At 35.7% G+C, this 21,591-nt stretch overlaps 2 protein-coding genes across 2 annotated transcripts in view; both read right to left on the reverse strand.

Annotated features, from left to right (window-relative positions):
- LOC107702774 (C-type mannose receptor 2-like) overlaps positions 1-6,056 on the reverse strand; it is a 42,116-nt gene extending 36,060 nt beyond the window's left edge. Inside the window, exons 1-2 of the mRNA XM_016505187.1 lie at positions 6,033-6,056; positions 5,811-5,849 (exon numbers count right to left, since the gene is read on the reverse strand). Coding sequence (XP_016360673.1) covers positions 5,811-5,847 — 37 coding nt within the window. The 5' untranslated portion in view covers positions 5,848-5,849; positions 6,033-6,056. The remainder of the gene's footprint in view (positions 1-5,810; positions 5,850-6,032) is intronic.
- A 6,834-nt stretch (positions 6,057-12,890) lies between these two features.
- The window catches only part of LOC107702776 (C-type mannose receptor 2-like), a 15,634-nt gene continuing 6,933 nt past the window's right edge, over positions 12,891-21,591 (reverse strand). Inside the window, exons 2-5 of the mRNA XM_016505190.1 lie at positions 20,378-20,416; positions 19,929-20,285; positions 13,417-13,764; positions 12,891-13,252 (exon numbers count right to left, since the gene is read on the reverse strand). Of these exons, the coding sequence (XP_016360676.1) occupies positions 12,891-13,252; positions 13,417-13,764; positions 19,929-20,285; positions 20,378-20,414 (1,104 nt within the window). The 5' untranslated portion in view covers positions 20,415-20,416. The remainder of the gene's footprint in view (positions 13,253-13,416; positions 13,765-19,928; positions 20,286-20,377; positions 20,417-21,591) is intronic.

Raw genomic sequence — 21,591 nt, forward strand, 5'->3', positions numbered from 1 at the left:
TGTGGCATATCAAGATGCTGATTAGACAGCATGATTATTGCACAGGTGTGCCTTAGGCTGGCCACAATAAAAGGCCACAAATAGTGTATAAAAAAAAAACAACCCAAAATAAGGCAAAAAGTAAAAAGTAATTTTTCAGGGTTTTTATTATACTTTTTTATTATATTTTATTTTCTACAAAGATGCCTACAAAATCACCTCAATTATTCTAGAATTATTATTTAATTTTTGAGCAATTGAAGACACCTTATGAACATTCCTGTATTTCTACACATTGCAATATATATCGCAGAAAAAAAAATATTGCAATTTCGTTTTTTTTTCTAATATTGCTATTTAAATATGACATGCTCATAATTCGTAAGACATGGTAAATACAGTTGCAAATTTACTTTTCATTTTAAATTTGCATTTGGATTATGTCACAATTTATGCGTCCACATATGGAAAACAATTGAAAATACAATTTGCAATTCCTTTTGAAAATTGTCCGGAATATTCTTTCATAGGCTTGTTTACATAAGCAACCAAAAAGGTGCCATATATAGAAACCATCTTGTGTCTGTTTTCAGCGCACTATATTTGTGTTGAAGTGAAGAAGATAAGACAACTATCTTTCGCATCCTCCTTGCAATGCATCTGCAGGGGGCGCTGAAGTTCCAGTGCTCCTTACAGTCAGTCAATTTCTGATGAAAACTCTTTATATGATTACCTGAGAGGTCTGAATGTCTTATCAAGTGGACAGAAAATACTATTAGAGTTATATGAAAGCTGCCAGTATTCAAGAATCATTCAACAAGATATTGACATCCTGGTCTGTTGTTTAATGTTAACTTCATCTTATCTCTCCTCATTTGTGTTTTCCGTTGCTGCCCGCTCATGACATCAATGAACAACAATGTGCTTCTGTGTCAAACCCTACAACAGATCTATGAACTTAAACATGAGCTATTAAGTCATCTACTGTATATTATTTTTTTGAATATTCAGGGGTTCAGACACCAAAGGAACCTTTTTGTGTTTTTGATTCAGCCCTAAAAGTAAGATTAAAACAGATTTGCACGAGTTTTTAGACACCAGGCCCATAACCATGATGGGAGTTGAACAAACTTACAGTTATGGGATTAGTTTTGAGTTGGCAAAGCCAAACCAATTAGGCTTTGTTGGTACCATGATGGTGATAATCAACTGTCAGCTCAAGCTTTGATCCTGAGTTCATGGAGCAAAACACAAGATATGTTATACCCTAACTTCACCTCTTCCTTTCTAAGAATAAACCTGAATTCATTCTGCTGAGACACACAGAGCTCACAGAATCTCAGTCAAAAAAAGACTCCGTTTTCTAAAGTTACTGTATATTTATAATACATAAAATCTTTAATGCATAAGAGAGAAGTAGCCACAACATCATACAAAAATTCTCAAAACGCATAAAAAAAAAAATAAAAAAATATATATATATACACATACATATATATATACATACATATATATACATATATATATACATACATATATATACATATATATATACATACATATATATACATATATATATACATACATATATATACATATATATATACATACATATATATACATATATATATACATACATATATATACATATATATATACATACATATATATACATATATATATACATACATATATATACATATATATATACATACATATATATACATATATATATACATACATATATATACATATATATATACATACATATATATACATATATATATACATACATATATATACATATATATATACATACATATATATACATATATATATACATACATATATATACATATATATATACATACATATATATACATATATATATACATACATATATATACATATATATATACATACATATATATACATATATATATACATACATATATATACATATATATATACATACATATATATACATATATATATACATACATATATATACATATATATATACATACATATATATACATATATATATACATACATATATATACATATATATATACATACATATATATACATATATATATACATACATATATATACATATATATATACATACATATATATACATATATATATACATACATATATATACATATATATATACATACATATATATACATATATATATACATACATATATATACATATATATATACATACATATATATACATATATATATACATACATATATATACATATATATATACATACATATATATACATATATATATACATACATATATATACATATATATATACATACATATATATACATATATATATACATACATATATATACATATATATATACATACATATATATACATATATATATACATACATATATATACATATATATATACATACATATATATACATATATATATACATACATATATATACATATATATATACATACATATATATACATATATATATACATACATATATATACATATATATATACATACATATATATACATATATATATACATACATATATATACATATATATATACATACATATATATACATATATATATACATACATATATATACATATATATATACATACATATATATACATATATATATACATACATATATATACATATATATATACATACATATATATACATATATATATACACATACACACATATATATATATATATACTGTATATAATATAACCCATATTATACTCTTCAGTCACATTAAGTCACAATTTCTCATTATAAAACTAAAAGAAAACAGTACAAAGACTTATCTAATGATATAAATATGATGTCCTTATGACCCCTCACAAAATTAAACTGGCAGATGAATGTCTCAAAATTCTGCAGTTACTGAATAACACAAAGTATATTTTGAAAGAGTTTGTAAAAGCAAATGCATTAAAAACAGCAGTTCTAACTGTAAGCTCTTAACCAAACACCACCTACAGGAATCACAATGATTCATCCACCTGGAGAAACACAGACCCACCTACACTTCACAGCTCAGTAATATATTACTGAAAGATTGCATTAACTATTTATATAACATATTATCTGTAGAAAAACGTACACGTGTATTTAGCCTTCACAACTGGAAACAGGAAGATAATGGAAATAAACATACAGGCATTCACGTTCTTCACTCTCCATAATTTCTGCAGATGAAGCTGAGTTTGTCGTGTTCAGGACGGCTGATCCAGCGCTGATCTCCTCCAGACTGAACTGCTCCAGATCTCACTGTGTGTTCACAGTCCTCCTCTGATGTGCCGTTCCCTGGAGCCCAGTTCTGATAGCACGCGGTCTCTCCATTCACCCAGAACCAGATGCCCACAGTGCAGGAGTGACGCAAACTCAACCACACCGCCGCAGTAGACGCTCGTTTAACCACGTTCCTCACCTCATGCTGAATCTCTTCTGAATGAACCGAGACCAGATCCACATGATTCTGTCTGCAGTATCTCAGAGCTTCAGACCACGTCAGATTCTCTCTGATCACAATCAGTTTATCTGGAAACCAAACAAAGCACAAGCAGAAACTAGAGAGAGACTGGTCAAAAACAACATGCAGAACAAACACTGTGGATGAATTTGTCATGTCAGACATGTAGCGTCAACTTTAAGAGATCTGGAGGTGATGATGGAGTGTGTGTGTGTGTGTTTTGTGAAGATCTACTCACCTTCATGACACACGAAAGGATATGGTTTGGTGCAAGAGACATCAAACCATTTTCCCTGAGCATTAACAGCTGCACAGTTTTCACCACGTCCATTATTATCAGGTTCACCAGACTTCCAGTATCTGAATGAGGAGTCACTCTGATCTGACCACTGCCATGAGTCTCTGAACAGACCAATCCAAGCTTCAGATATGTGACTATCATTCATGATCTTCTGAACCGGTTGATTCTCATTCTGGTTTCTCACACTGACCAGATCAGTGTGATAATGTCTGCAGTAACTCTGAGCGTCTCTCCAATTCTTCATCTGATTGACAAAGATGAGTCCTGTGTTTGCTTTAAGAAAACACATGAAAACAGATTAATCAATCAGTTTGTTCATTATTCTTACGCTGCTTTATGGTTTGGATGTGAACAGGAGCAGCGGTGGAAACATCAGAAACACATCATTCAAAGACTGATTTCGTCCTGAGATGCTGAAAGCTGAATGTATCGCACAGCTCACGGTGTTCAGGTGGTTTATCACAGACTCTGCAGCTAATGATCACAAATTTGTATTTGTTTCGAAACATCTACTTAAAAAAGACTAACTTCTGAGAATAACAATCTCCAAAACAAAATGTTGTAATATGGGTAAAAGTGAGCACAATAAAATTACACTGACAAGACAAGAACTGAACAAGTGTTTCGTTCGTAAACATCAAGAAACGGCAGAATTCCATACAGCAGTGTCCAAAAATGATGTCCGGAGGTGCTATTAGTTTTTAATAACCCTACATGTTTGATTAAAACATAAAAATGTAATTATTATTTTTTAAAATATAAAACCATATACATATACACTTAACAAAATTATAAATGCAACACTTTTGTTTTTGCCCCCATTTTACATGAGCTGAACTCAAAGATCTAAGACATTTTTTGCTATGTACACAAAAGGCCTATTTCTCTCAAATATTGTTCACAAATCTGTGTTAGTGAGCACTTCTCCTTTGCCGAGATAACCTTTAACACAGTTTTAATAATATTTGAATAAAGGGTTATGTTGATTTCCTACGCCAGACATACCTTTTGGCCCTACTATATGCCAATATTTCAAATTTTATCAATTAAATAATTATTAATTAATTATGATTCAGAAACACTCGCCAAAACAATGTTTGACATTTTTTAATTCATAATTTATAAATATTGCTGAAAAAATAAAGCTATGCTCTAATGGCAGATTTCCACAGTTATCCCATGTGACAAAAAAATCAATATGTGTTCAATGAAATTCTTTCTTTTTTTTTTTTCCAGGCCAACATTAGTTTTTCTCTACAGAAACTGACTTCAAGTTGTTTATATTTATGACCACATTAAAAAGTAGAAGCAATTAGTATTGTGTCGTATTGTGTATTGGAGAGCCACAGTCCTGCAGAGTTTCACTCCAACCCTAATCAAACACACCTGAAGAAGCAAATCAAGCTCTTCAGGATCAGTTGAAAATCACAAGCTGAATTTCTGTCAATCAAGCTGTTGGATAGAAACTTTACAGGGCAGTGGACCTCCAGGAGCAGGGTTGAATATATATATGCATCTTTTTATACATTAATGTTTGTTGCCATTGTAGGGAGATGCACTTACGGTTATTGGATGAATTGCTGATGAAAGTTAGGCACCTACTACATCCAACATCATGCCATTGTCCATGTGTCATCATAGCACATTCTTCTTCACCACAATTTGGTTGTTGATCTCCCCAGTTCAGATAGAGCACAGGTTCACCTGAAGACCACTGCCATTCATCACGACCCGTCTTCTGCAGCCCAATCCAGACATCTTCAACACCTTCATCATTCACACTCTTCTTCAGCTCGTTCATGTCGTTCATGTTGTCAACGGTGGCCAGATCTGTGTATTTCTCTCTGCAGTATCTCTGAGCTTCAGTCCAGGTCTTCTCCTCATTTATAAAGTGATACTGACGCTGAACACTTTCAGATACGGAGCAGAGAGCTGTGAAAGAGAGGCTTTGCTTTAATGCTTTTCATAACAGGATCAAACCTAATGAAACAATAAATCATCAATAAAACCACACTCACCAATGAGAAGAAGAATGAAATATAGAGTTTGGTCCATTTCTGAGGAGAAAACACATTAAAAAAACTCAAATACTCTAACTTTCATCTTAGAGTAAAACATTATGAAATAAAAAAATTAAAAAAAACATCTTAGCGGCATAACAGGATTCACAACAATTCAGATAATATTAACATTTCAAAGTCTAATTCTAGTTAAAGAATAAGCATGTGAGTTTTTCTTACTTTAGAGGTCGTGTGTCTCTGTCCTGAGTCTGATGTTTCTGTCTGCAGCTTCAGACTGTGTGATTATTATATCTGCTCTCATCCGTCATTCAGCATCACATCATTTGTTTATTACTCTAAAAACCCCTATTTCATGTTTTACTTCCTCTATATTTGTGTATTTGTCCATCTCTTTCCACTAATTTTCATACTGACATCTGTGTCAGTCAGTATAGGCTATTAGTCAATATGAAAATAAACCTTATTTAACAAAATTACATACATATCAACATTCTTAATTTACATGTTGACGCTTAAAACTAAGTGGCTATTATAATATTATAGGTGGGCAGCATAGCTCTATTCAGTTTGAAATGCATTTTTATATTACTGTTGGGCCACTTTTTACATGGAGCTTTTTTAAACAAACAACCTACTAATGATCTGACTGATGAGGGTTGAGTTCATTAGTGAAGACAGGTGATACTGGTTACTGACAGCCTTTAAAAAACCTCCGTTTGAGGCCCCGGTTTGTGAGATGAAAGAATACTTGTGATTATTGAGAAAGTTTTGTATTGCGAGAAGGGTTTGAGGTATTAAAAAAAAGACCAGATGAAGAGGAAAGAGAGATTCTCCCCCTTCTTATGTCGGGTTTCTTTTTCCTCTTCTGAGAGCCGAGGCCCCTTGGTGGTGAAGATGAGACACATCAGACATGAGCAACAGAGACGAGATGAAGACTCTGACCAGCCTGCATTAATCTGCTCATATTGTGTATTTATTACCCTGCGCTCCATTTATAATGTTACTAAAGACTCTCATTATCCAAACTGAAATTATAACATGATCTGCTTCTGTTTCAGAATAAATGTCTCTGATTTTATACTCAATCTAGATATTAGATTGTGATTGAATGGAATGCAAAGATTGAAACATTGTTACATTATTTTTAGAATTCATCTCTTTGTGAAAATTCTAATATTGTTTCGTTTCCTACTCCTGCCGTTTACTGTATGCTTTTTTTTCTTTTTTTGCTTGTTTATGAAACATGGTTATGTTTGCGTGTAAACACATCCTCATTTATTTGTTTATGTCCACACCACATTTAGACGTTCAGGATGGACAGTATTTACATTTCTGACGTGAAACCGAAGCATAAACAACGAGTGTTATTGTTTTAGTCGCATTTGATTACATTTCATTCAGTCTTATTAATTTGTTAGTTTTATTGCAGAAAAGTTACACTGTAAATGTGTCTCAATTCAAAGGCCTCATGCCTCGAAGTCCACAAAGATCGAAGTTAACGTTGTTAAATGAGACGGTATTTGGGGGATTTTCTGTTTGCATCACCAGCTGTTCCCGCCACCGCTCCTGTTGCCTAGCGACTGTGTGACATCTGCCATCAGATACACAGCAGAGACGTTTCTGACAGACTATAATACAAAATAAAAAAATCCCCAAAATCATCCTAAAAGAACACTGTAACGAACGTCAGTAGTTTACAAAACACTAATACTGTATAATAAACAAATGCTTACTGTAGAAGCTGCATATGCAACACGTTCTCACTCCCAACTCGTCACATATTGGTCAGGACCCCTCGGCGTCGCTTTTTGACGCTCAAGGTACCCCTTTAGCATCATTTTTCGAAGCACAGGGGTATCCTTTTAGCATCACTTTTCGACGTGCAGGGTCCTCTATTGTTTTCGGTTGTTTGTCTTAATTCAATGGTTTGCATGCATTTGTAAAAAATAGAAACAATTTGATATAAATGGATGCTTTCATTGGAGCACATAACCCCACCCCTTCCCTAAACCTACCAACTTCTGAACAATATAAAACACACAACAGGGAAATAAAAGTACAGTCACATGTATTTGCAAAACCTGACCATAACAATCAGTATAAAAGCATTACAAACAAGTCCTGTTGCATTCTAAGTCTTCTGAAGCCATACAGTGTCTTTATGCGAAGAAGAGAGTAAAACATAAGGTTTTTATCACTGAAAATGATCCCGCTCCATTAACGTGCTCACATCTCATTTAAAAAGATACTCCGTAGCATGACGCAATCAGTCACAAGACACACAAGAGCCAATAGCATTTCACAATCAAGGCTGACGTAAGGCTTCTTCTGGTGGTCTTTTTTGAGTTCGCGCACAGACTGCACACAGGATCTGAGCTTTACGGCGGACGGAGACCGTGATCGTGACTATTCCTCTCACAAATCAATCATTTTGCCTCGGAAGACTTTGAATATTAATATGTTTTGAATAAATTGTGACTGTAGCTGTATCTGCCTGTTATATCTTGTGTTTTATCGACAAATGGTAGGTTTAGGGGCAGGGGTTGGGTTACGTGCTCATAAAAGTGTAAATAGTGTAATGTAAATAAAACTGTTGTGACTATTTAAATTGAAAAATTACACCCCAACATGTATGCAATAATAACAATATTATTACCCAATATATAAGTTAATCATGACGAAAAAATTCCCAGTGCCTTTCACGTCGGCATTTTGACGCCAAGGATTTTTATTTAAAGCAATGGAGGACCCTGCACATCGGAAAAATTACACTAAAGGGGTACCCTGTGTGTCAAAATGTGGCGCCAAGGGGTCCTGACGAAGCGTCAATATGTGACGAGTTTAGAGTGAGAAAGTGTAGGAATACAGCATGTTGCTGTAGATCTGTAAAGCATCAGTTTTTACTGTGAATCACAATACAGTAATTTATTTATTTATTAATTATTTATTTTTGCAGTAGATTCAACACTTTTTTTCAATTCAGCAAGGTAACTTTGTTCATTATTTTGCAATGTTAATTTACCACAGTTTCCTCTTGTAAAGTTACCTGTGTGTTCAAGAGTGCACTGGGACATATCTGTATGTGGCACCCTTCTTAGTTATTAAGTTGTGTATATTATTAGAAAAAGAAATGTGCACACAATTTTGCTAGATTTTCTTATCTGGCAACATTAAAGTTTTCTCTTGTTAGCTACCATGTAATCAAATACTAAAGTCGCTGGGCAAACTGCAGCAGCTAAATAGAACAGATTGTTGCTAGTCGTATTTAAGTGAATAGGAGTGTCATTCCTGACTTGCTGAAGCATAATACATTCCACTGTACTAAGGTATTTATTTATTTTTTTCCCCCAACAAAGTTGGAGTCACACCTCTATGGTGGTGACGTACCCTCCTCTCACATGTTTTGTGATAGTTGTTCATGAGATACTTTTGTGTCCAGGGCTGCGTTTCCCAAAAGCCGATTCCTCACTGTCAGAATCAATATCAATGGACTGAACATCACCTCTCTTGGACAGCTGGTCCATGTCACTCTGTGGTAGGCCAGCAGATGTTTGTGAGTTCCATGACTCACCTGGCTCCCTGGTTCCCACAGTGGCGATCTCTGATCCACTGCAAACCCCACTACTGACATTATCACATTCACCAGCATCCACTGAACACTTTCCCACATCCACAGCATGACTGTCTGCTGCATGCTCTTTCAAATATTCTTCATCTTTAGAAAGTAAAATATAATAAAAAAAACCCTGCTGCTACAGTTTCGGAATAAACGTGTCTTATTTTCTCTGTCTAAATGCTTGATTGTGACTGGCAGTAATGTGGAAATTAAAAGATTGTTACATTTTTTAGAATTCATTCATTTGTGAAAATTCTTATTTAGTTTTGTTTCTTACTCCGGAACAAACAGAGGTGGAAGTGGTTCAGCTTCTTGGCATGTTGTTGGTAGACTGTCCAAGTCAGAGGCATAAAGGAGGACAGATAGGACTCCTGCCCTGTAGACCTTCAGCTTGGTGGTCAAGCTGATCCCCTTTTGTTCCCACATTGATGAGTGATGTCTGCTAATGGCAGTGCTGGCCTTGGCTACTCTAATGGCTGTGTCATCATCGATATTCACGTTGCATGAAAGGGTGCTCCCTAGATAGGTGAACTTGTCCACTGCTGACAGCGTCTGGTTGTTCACTGTTACAGTGGGCTCCTGGTATGGTTTTTGTGGGGCAGGCTGGTACATCACCACAGTCTTCATTATACTAATAGTCGGGCCAAAGTTGTTGCATGCAGTGGAGAACAGTTCCAGACTGTCCTGCATGTCACAAGCACTTCCCATATTCAGGGTGCAGTCATCAGCAAACATGATGTAATGGAAGTATAATGACATAGTCTGGCTACAAGGACTTTGATCTTATTATCTGTCAGTATTGCAGGAAACATCATGCTGAACAGTGTGGGGGCAAGCACGCAGCCTTGCTTGCGTTTGTAACTGGGAAGGTAGATCTCCATCATCAAGCACACAAGCCTGCATGCCGTTGTGGAATTGGCATACTACGTCTGTTTCCTTTGTGTTTGTAAAGGTCCACTATGATGGCGTCCTTGAAGTCTTGAGGGAGAGTACCTTGTGCCCACATTGTTTGGAATAGTTCTGTCAGCTAATTTTGCAGGCATGCTCCAGACGCTTAGATCTCAGATAAAAGATGATTATGTTTGCATGTAAACACATCCTCATTCATTTGTTTATGTCCACACCACATTTAGACATTCAGGCTGGACAATATTTGCATCTCTGATGTGAAACATTAGGATAAAAAGTGAGTGTTATTGTATTTATTTACATTTCATTCAGTCGTATTTATTGGTTTTATTGCAACAACAGGAAAGTTACACTGTAACTGCATCCCAATTCAGAGGCTGCATCCTTCAAAGTCCATGAAGGTCAAAGTGGCCATTGTTAAATGAGACTATGGTCTATGGAAGATTTGCTGTTTGCATCACCAGCTGTTCCCGCCCACCGCTCCTGTCGCCTAGCAACTGTGTGTGACAGCTGCCATCAGGTACACAGCAGAGATATTTCTGACAGACTTTTACATACAAAAATGGAATGAGTATTGTATTTCTTCCAGGTTAAATACGTTTGGTTAAACTGTTTATTAATTGTATCTAATTACCAACAATTAGTCAACGTAGTTTATTTCTAATTTTTTAACAGTGCTAATTTGATTTATTTGTTTATTTTTTGCCCTGCAATGGAGTCACCATTCCAATCAGGCCATTTTTTTCCCCCAGAAACATACGGTGGCCGAGAGTGCTCAACGTGCTGCAAATAGAAAAAAAAAATTCACAAATTAAGAAAACAACTTAATCAGTTTTACAACACACACGCTGCAAATGCTCACAACACAACCAAATAAAGAAACGCACTGCAGAAATCATATCTGGAAACTCAAATTTGGTTAAAACATGATCAGACAAAATTTGAATGACAGCACTACAACACCACAAGTTGAAAGAGTATTCCTCCATTTACAGGTAGGTTTATTGTTGAGGTCTTTCTAATGGGTGAGGGCTAATTTAACTGTAACCTTATTAAATGAGATATTCCAAATGGGTTGTGATGCATTCAGCCTTCGAATAAACCCTTTAAAGGATGCAGCATCTAAATTGGGAAACAGCATAATGTTGAAAGTATACTTTGTTTTTGTACGTGTACGCTAGCATATGCGTACAATAATTGCATAGCCTTTCAAATCATACTCCATTGACAGCATGCGCGAACGCAGACGGTGGGCACATGCACTTTAGAAAGCTTTATCCTTGTCCAGCGTCTGATGTATTTTTCTACAGAAGTTATGAGCGATAAAAAAATGTCTGTACTCTTTTAATCTAAAGTTGAGGCTCTCTCATGACCCGCTCACGCAAGAGCTTGTTAATGCGGGCATCTATTGTTGTTGCAGTCCTCACTATTTTTTCGTTTTAGTTGTTCCATCTCTTTAGTTTAATTTTCTACTGTGAAACAGTGACCCGGGCCAGTGCTGCCACCTTGTGGAACAACCGATTAGTGCAAAACCAAGTCGCTGTGCACGTGAGGGGGTGCAAAAATTGGATGTTGCGTTCAGTACACACATACTATTTTGGGTGACAAAACTTGCACATTGTATGCAGACCCTCGAGTACTGTACAGTATGTGAGAAAATACCTCGAGTACTGTACAGTATGTGAGAAAACGTCTCAGGTTACTTATGTAACCATGGTTCCCTGAGTAGGGAACGAGACACTGCGTCCTCTAGGGGTCGCAACTTTGGTCTTAACTGTGCTTAACGAATTATGATTGAAACCAAGTTGGATTTTATAATTCTGATGTTGGGAAACAGTCAAAGAAAGAGATGAGAGTGCTGGTTGTACAGGAGTTTATTTGAGCTGCTGTTGTTGACATTTTTAATGTTTCGTGCAAAATAATTCTAGAGATTTTATACCCAACCTTCACTCCTTAAAGAATAAACATTACTTCATTTAGCTGAGACACATAATGTTGGTGCTCACTGATTCATATCCAACCATCGTTTCTAATCTAAAGACATTGACACATGAAACTCAATATAAGAGAGAGAAGTAGCCGCAACAACATACGCAGATCCTTAAAATACAAATAAGAAATTGAATAAACCTCATATCACACTCTTTACTTATATTATTTATATCATGATGAAATAGAAACCAGTATAAATGTATATCTAATTGAGAGTCTATGATGCCCTTTGACCGTCACAAAAGTTAGTAAATGACACACACACACACACACACACACACACACACACACACACACACACACACACACAACATCAACATGTTGAAAGAGTTTGTAAATACAAAACATACACTAACATTAGTTCAAGATATATTTGAACTATATTAACAAACATCTGAGCAAAAAGTTTCTGTATTTTTAACCCTCGGGTGCGACTGCCTGTTGAGACAAAAAAATTTCAAATTATTCCTTTACAAAGTGATGAATGAAAATTAAGTTAATGGGAGTAAACACACAAGCACTTCTTACCTTACATGAAAGGTCTGTGTATCCTTTCACTCTTAGTATCTGCTGCAGATGAAGTTGAGTTTGTCGTGTTCAGGACGGCTGATCCAGCGCTGACCTCCTCCAGACTGAACTGCTCCAGATCTCACTGCGTCTTCACAGTCCTCCTCTGATGTGCCGTTCCCTGGAGCCCAGTTCTGATAGCACGCGGTCTCTCCATTCACCCAGAACCAGATGCCCACAGTGCAGGAGTGACGCAAACCCAACCACACCGCCGCAGTAGACGCTCGTTTAACCACGTTCCTTACCTCATGCTGAATCTCTTCTGAATGAACCGAGACCAGATCCACATGATTCTGTCTGCAGTATCTCAGAGCTTCAGACCACGTCAGATTCTCTCTGATCACAATCAGTTTATCTGGAAACCAAACAAAGCACAAACAGAAACTAAAGAGAGACTGATCAAAAACAACATGCAGAACAAACACTGTGGATGAATTTGTCATGTCAGACATGTAGCATGAACTTTAAGAGATCTGGAAGTGATGATAGATTGTGTGTGTTTTGTGAAGATCTACTCACCTTCATGACAGACAAATGGAAACTTCTTGTTGCAAGGTTTGTCATGCCATCGTCCCTGAGAGTCATGTTTGATTACAGTACAGTTTTCACCATCTCTATTAATGTTAGGTTGACTAGGAGCCCAGTATCTGAATGAGGAGTCACTCTGATCTGACCACTGCCATGAGTCTCTGAACAAACCGATCCAGACTTGTAATTCAAACAAATGACTACCATTAATTAATTTTTCAACTTGTTCACTCTCGTTCTGGTTCCTCACACTGACCAGATCAGTGTGATTCTGTCTGCAGTAACTCTGAGCATCTCTCCATTGCATTTGCTGATTCCCAAGGACAAATGCTGTGTTCGCTTTAAGAAAAAACAAATGGACAAAGTTTCATGAATCAGTTTGTTCATTATTCTTATATGGTTTGGATGTGAACAGGAGCAGCAGTGGAAACATCAGAAACATGGCATCAAAAGACTTGAGCTGCTTCTACAGCTGGTGATATATTGAATATTTACAATACATTCAGGATTAAGTCAAGTCTGCTTTATTGCAGACTTGACTTAAGTTAAAGATATGACGTGAAGTAACATTTGTGACACTGTGATGAATTTAAAGTGCTTTCTATTTGTCCATTTTGTTTCGTTGCATGTCTCTATGGAATACTTGATTCAGACACAAAGAGCAACATGAGAGAAACATCGAACAGAGGAAAATGTTACACTCCAGCTAAATATGTTAGTTAACTAGTCCATAGAAATGTTTACTTGGACTGTAGAGTGGTAATTTGTGAATTATTATAGTTGCAGTGATGATGACCATCTTCATGGTCAATTGTTTTATGTTTTAATGGACTAGAGTTGAGTTAATCTACAAGTAAAAATTAAGAAATTTGTGTTGAGATACTGAAGGCTATAAATATAACGCTGTATCATCTCTAGGCACTGCTGTATATTTATTGTTAATATTACGAGTAGCAGATGATTATTATGACTATTATTAACAACTAGTCGTAACCAAGCAGAATTACAAAAAAAAAAAAAAAACTTGAAATATTTCAGTTTGTGTGCAATGAATCTAGAATATAAGAAAGTTAGCTTTTTTTTAATTAAATTACAAAAAAATTAAGAATTTTTCCATGAAATTCAAATTTTTTGAGATGCACCTGTGTGTGCGTGTGTGTGTATATATATATATATATACCTGTATATATATATATATATATATATGTATATACTGTATACATACAGACACACACACACACACACACTCAGGTGCATCTCAAAAAATTTGAATTTCATGGAAACGATCTTAAGAGTGATGACCATCTTCATGAAGAGTTCATTTGCAAAAACCGATAACTCAATTTTTATTTATTTATTTTTTCAGAAATCAAATTTTTTTATTGTGCATTCCAAGTAATAGCAATCAAACTTCAGTTGGGTTGTTTTGATTAAGTAATAATAACTTAAACAAATACAGTGTAGATGCCTGACAAACGTTGTTGTTGTTGTGATCATAAACTGTATGGATGTGATTACACGCAATACACGGAGCTTTTCCCTCACCAAGGGTGCTTGTTGGCTTCTGCAGTAAAACGTGAACTCACGATGCCTTGAAAGTAGACAATAGGGTACAACGGGGCTAAAGGCCCACCTTAAGAAAAAAATATGCTATTCACTGTGCCTAAAATGTATAATTGCAGAAAAAATATATACGTTGTATTGAACATTAATGGAGCAACAGATTTTGTGTGAAAATAAATCATTCAAGTTGTTTATTTTGTTTAAAAATCTTATAAATGTATGAGGTGGCTTGAGGGGCCTTTTACCCCAGACACGGGGTAAAAGGCACACGGTATTGATACAAATACTTCAGCTAAAATAATGTTGTTGTTTTAAATAAAGTCTAAGTTAATACTTGTTCAAAACAATCACTTTAGCACAGTTTGTACTATTTTCTGCTTATTTTGAAAAAAAAAAATAATAATAATTTTTGTTCAATGAATATACTGTCATTAAAATAAGTTAATATAAATATATATATTTTAAAATACAGAAACAAAATCATTTTAATAAGTAAAGATTATGAAAGTATCAAAGGAGATCCAATAATAATTGAATATATATTTACAGTAGTAACAACAGATTATATTTTATTATATGATATGACTAATATCATGTTTTTAAATATGATGGCGTCTCTCTAATCATGGTGATTTTCTCTAATATGGACACTCAATATAATATATGATATTTACCATCTGAATCTAACCATGTCATGACGACAAATGGAAAAGTCAGCCATCTATTAATTATCATGTTAATTACTGTGCGCCTTTAGCACCAACAGCAGGGGCGCTTTTTACCCCAAATACCATACTTTTACATATTCTTTCGTTATTTAAAAACTGTTGCTTTAATTATCTTAAACAAAACTGAAAATCATAAAGAAGACCTTTAATTGCCTCAAAATGTATGCATTAATTTTAGCAATTCTCATTTGCTACTTAAATCTACAACATTTTAAAGGGGTCATATGATGCTTTTTTAAAGATCATTATTTTGTGTATTTGGTGTAACATAATATGTTGATATGCTTTAATGTTCAAAAAACACATTATTTTTCAAATACTGTACATTATTGTAGGTCCTCTATGCCCCGCCTCTCTCAAACGCTTCGTTTTCTACAAAGTCCCTCCTTCTTACAAGCGCAGTCTGCTCTGATTGGCCAGCTGACCCAGTGCATTGTGATTGGTTGAACACCGCAAGCACTCGTCAGAAATGTAACGCCCCTTACCATAATCGCGAGCTTCATCTTTCAAAATAAATGCAAAGACAGAGCCCGAAAGGGGAACAGAGTCACGTGACAGACATTTTTTTTTTCCTGGATATTTTTCAATGTCCCGGATTAATGCGGATTGGGCAACACTGGGCTGTGACTTGTTTGTTTATGGAAGGAAGCAGCACAGAATCCGGGAGTGATCCGGAAATGGAAGATGAAGCATACGACAGGGAAGGAAGAGGTGAAATAAATTTTAATTTGTCTAAGGTAGAAAAACGAAAAAGAAAGAAGAGCTTGAGTCCGATTTCGGAATAGTGAGAATGAGCAGTGTCCTACAAAAAAATAAGGAAGGAAGAATATAAGGCACTGTTGAAGTTTGCATTTGAGGCTGTATAATCAATCCAGTAAAGATTACTAAAGCTATTATAGATTCTACTGGAAAGATTGAATGTGTGAACATTTTGAGGGATGGCAAATTACTTATACTATTAAGGATAGTAGCAGGGCAGTAGCTGGGGTTTGCGGAGGCAAGGCGCAGGTTGTACCTGTGGGCCCTGTTTAAAATAGTTTAACTTTGTATGTTTGTTCTATTCATTTATTTGTGCTATTTACACAATGTTAAATTTTTTCAAGTTTGTAGGTGTCCAGGTACGGAAACCGAAAAAACAAATGTAAATAGCATTGCATAGTCTTCACTGTATAAATTAAATATAGATGAATTCTTGTTAAAACTACAAAGTAATTCAATCAAGAGCAGAGAGTGATTTTCTCTCTTTAATTTTCTTGGATTAACATTAAAGACACCAACAGCAGATAGTAAATTAGGCGTGGTCACTTTAAAAGAAAGTGCATCCGATATAATGATGCACATCTGACTTCTTTCTCAACAGTTTACATTCACTTAAGACATTACCGACGAGGATACTCTCCAAATGGGTATTTCAACATAATTTTGTATGTATTGGTCAGTTCAAGAGCAAGAAGAGGCAAAACTCAATTTGTTGTTCAAGGGCTGTGAGACGCAGCTCTCTGCGTGCGGAGAACACATCGCTCGGGTGCTGAATTGGGCTCTTTCACTTCTTTTTTGTTTGTATGTTTAAACTGGTGAGGTGTATTTGTTCGTTCAGGTGCAGAAGGATGTGAAGGAGAGCTTGGTTCGGTGTTTGCGTCTATGAGACGTGGCTCTCTGTGTGTGCACCAAACATTGCGCGCGAGTACTCGGGTGAGTTTTTCCACGTCTTGTGTTTAAATGCTTTAAACGCTTTTGAATGTTTAAATTGGCAAGGCTTAAAAACACGTGCAAATTATACGCTTTCGTGACAATGCGCAGCAGTGGCCCGTTAACTGTCCTGAGCGTCTTTTTAGGCTGGCCTATGCCAATCAGTTGAAATCGCCGTGGGCCCATATAATCATCACCACCTTTCACCCCACTGGCAATGGCCCTGTTCATTGGATTCACTACTGGTGTGTCTAAAATATATTAAAATTGGATGGTGTTATTTTTTATTTTTTATTTATTTGTTTTATGTTAAAGGGGTCATCCGATGCCTATTTTCAACAAAGTTGATATGATTTGTTAGGGACTTCATGAAAAGTCTGTAACATAGTTTGGTTAAAATTTCTCAATGGTAGTGTAAAAAACACCTTTTTTACCCTGTCAAAAACAGTTATTTTCAGAGCAAGCCGTTTTGTAGCATTTTACTTTAAATGTTAATGAGCTCTGCTGACCCCGCCCCTCTCTTCTGAGCCGCTCTCTGAGGGACTGTTTACTTTAGCCGCATTCATTATGAAACTTGCTAACTAGCACATTATTAGGAAAGGCGATTTGCAAAGATTTATTAAAAAACCTTATACTCACTTCTTCTGTAGGTGAAGCTGGATCACGGATGATTTGTGCCAACATAGACGCATTTAGGTAGATCGGGGGCATATTCCCTTCAAAAACAAACGTAATCCACTGCGTCTTCAGCGGCTCAGATGTCGGGAGTAAATGATGACTGCTATGTTCATTATTACATCCAATAACAAAAAACCTCAATCGCTTAGGAGTCATTCTTGTCTACATCTGCTCCGGCGGTGAAACAATGGCGGACTGATGACAGCTCACACAGGGAGGATCTAAGGTAAGACACCTGGGCTGCGTTTCCCGATAACGGTGTCTCTTAGCGCGCTACAAAGACTCTAAAGGTACACCTTAACTATGGGTATACCTTTCCTAGGTGTGTTCCTCGAACTATACCATAGGATGTTGCTTAAGGTAAACCTTCTTACGTGCGACGTTAGCAGGTGCTGTCCATGGTGGTGGTGCTGAATAGGTTGATATCGATGGCTCGAGAATCGATTGTTCACTGTATACAGGAGCTCTTTCACTGCGTTATAGAGTGGGTAAAGTATTGAGAAAGCGATGTTCATTATAAAGAAACACGTTAGAAATATTAGAAATTGCATTTATCGGGGCTCACTGCATACATTTATAAAATAATCCACATTTCAAACTAAATGCAACCTTGGATATCACATATTTATGTATGTATGTATAATTTTGCAAGTGTGCAAACCTGCAACCTCACAGCCAAAAGGATTCTGCCTTAACCAGCTACATTAATCAGATCTTGTTTTAAATGTTTGCTGAAATAAACACCGGAAAAGATCGATTTGCGGCTTTTGAGAATAAATATCGAATCGATGTCATTTAAAAAAAACGATTAATCGAAAAATCTATTTTTTTGCCCAGCCCTAGTCAGTGCATCCATTTACATCAGCAGGTGGCGCCAAGCGACTCTGTCTTTACGAGCGAGTCAACTTATGCTTTTAAAAACGCTGATTCATTCATGAATGAAACAAGCTGTTTAAATTAGTTTAACTTTTAGAGACACTTTACAAAGCTCAATCGGCAATCAATGCATCACCTGGGTAATGCTGAAGCTGACATTTCACTTCATAGAGGTCAATAGCGTTGATTCAATGCTTTTACCAGTGCTGATGCCGTCATGGGAAATCCCCTTAAACGTTGAAAGGATACTTCGATAAATATATCACTGTCATCTTAGAACAACTGATGGCAATCTGATTTCTTCCACTAATATTTGACTTGACCTGAAGAAGGACAGACGCAGGTAATCTCACACACTCCCTCTCCCCTCTCTCTCTCTCTGTCTGTTCAGTGCAAATCTATGGGTCCTCGTACAAATCACAATGCTACACTGAGGCTTAATGAAGTAAATAAAAAATTACTCTCTTCACTCTTGTTATGGTTTTTAACTTATTTAACATTCAAAACTGAATCATTACTAATTACTGTATATAAGTGGATGCTTATGTTTGTGTAACAGCTGTATGTATAAGTCAATAAGTTTATTTATTTTGTTTCAAGTTGTTACAGAACCACACATGCATAGGCCTACTCCAAGTTCCTCAGCAAGCTAGAAAAGAACCTAGATGCTGAGTGCGGCTCTTCAGTTAAGTCTCATCTCATTCAGTTCTAACAAACTGCTTGCTGCGTTTCGCACCTATTCAAAATAGTTCAACTTCCGAACCCCAACATTTCATTGTTTATGCAAACATTATATCAACATTGAAAGTGACACAAACAAATATCTGCATCTCTTCTATTTTCATGATCAAACATTAAAGTAATAGTGTTTAGTTTTGCATTAAAATTTGGTATATGATTTATCTATAAATGTAACCATAAAATATATACAACGGTTGTTGTAGTCTAATTTTAAATAGCTGCATTCACTGTTGTTGCAGATGAAATGTCGGGTATCATTACATGGTAAATCCTCAAATTTTCCATTTTTCATCATGGCACAGTCATCTTTTCCATCTGGTTGTCCAGTAGCCCAGTTCAGATAGAGCGCAGGTTCACCTGAAGGCCACTGCCATTTATTAGGACCCGTCTTCTGCAGCCCAATCCAGACATCTTCAACACTTCTATCATTCACACTCTTCTTCAGCTCGTTCATGTCGTTCATGTTGTCAACGGTGGCCAGATCTGTGTATTTCTCTCTGCAGTATCTCTGAGCTTCAGTCCAGGTCTTCCTCTCATTTATAAAGTGATACTGACGCTGAACACATTCAGATACGGAGCAGAGAGCTGTGAAAGAGAGGCTTTGCTTTAATGCTTTTCATAACAGGATCAAACCTAATTAAACAATAAATCATCAATAAAACCACAAACACACTCACCAATGAGAAGAAGAATGAAATCTAGAGTTTGGTCCATTTCTGAAGATAAAAGATATAAATAAACTCAGATTTTATATATTCACTTTTTAATTTTGGTGTAACATGATTTCCGTGATAAAAAAAAATCCATCATAACAGGAACATAAATGCAAGTACACAATGATTAAGTCAATATTAATATCTCAAAGTCTAATTCTAGTTAAAGAATGAACATGTGAGTGTTCTTACTGTAGAGGTTATGTGTTTCTGTCCTGAGTCTGATGTTTCTGTCTGCAGCTTTAAACTCTGATTATTGTATCTGCTCTCATTCGTCATTCAGCATGTCTCATCATTTGTTTTTTACTCTAAAACAAAAGCCCCTTTCATATTTCTTCCTCATTAACATGTTTTCTTTTATTTTTCTTTGAGTTGGTCTTTGTTGCTGTAATTCTTTGGAAGTGTGTTAATTTGAATGTGGTGGAGACTGGAATGTCTATACAGGTATGTGCTGTAATGAAGTACTGTATTCCCAGAGCTGCTTCACAGGAAAAATCCACCTCAACATTTACATTTTTGATTTTGATGTTCTTTCAGATTCGATGCTGTCAGTAACCAACAGCATGTTTCTGCATCCCAAACGAAACAATATTTTCACAATGTCATGAGCGCTATGCACACAATGTAACGACACATGCAGATAAAATACAGCAGCAACAACACACTCTTTATTTATGGAAATCATAGGTACAGAGAACGTCCACATTATTTCACTATGTACGCAGGTGCACTGTTGCTCTCTTATCATATGTTAACTTATATAACAGTAAATTTCATTCACTGGAGTTACAAATTATGCTTGCATTTGATTTAAAGCTACTTTAATCTCTCTCTCTCTCTCTGAGTGGGAGTGAGTTGGCGGAGTTGGCGTGCGTGAGTTGGACCGAGTTCCACAGTGCGAGTGAGTCTTTTATCTTTTTTCCTATCTTTTGTGGCTTTGTTGTTAAGTAAATAGGAAAAAGGTTGTGGGTGCTTGTGTATCAGGTTAAAAAAAGGTGCTTCCACTTGCTTTGGTTATTATATGTGTATGCATGGCCCTTTAATTATAATCGACCCACACGCTCTTTTCATTGGCTGGCAGCATGTTGGAAACCTGGTTCTGGTTAAGTCATTAATATTCATGCCAGTCAAGAGAGTGGTTGTGGTTGGTGAGTGCTCTCGAAAAAAAAAAAAAAAAA

Source organism: Sinocyclocheilus anshuiensis, unplaced genomic scaffold (genome assembly GCF_001515605.1).
Source record: "Sinocyclocheilus anshuiensis isolate Anshui unplaced genomic scaffold, SAMN03320099.WGS_v1.1 scaffold919, whole genome shotgun sequence".
Lineage (NCBI taxonomy): Eukaryota > Metazoa > Chordata > Actinopteri > Cypriniformes > Cyprinidae > Sinocyclocheilus > Sinocyclocheilus anshuiensis.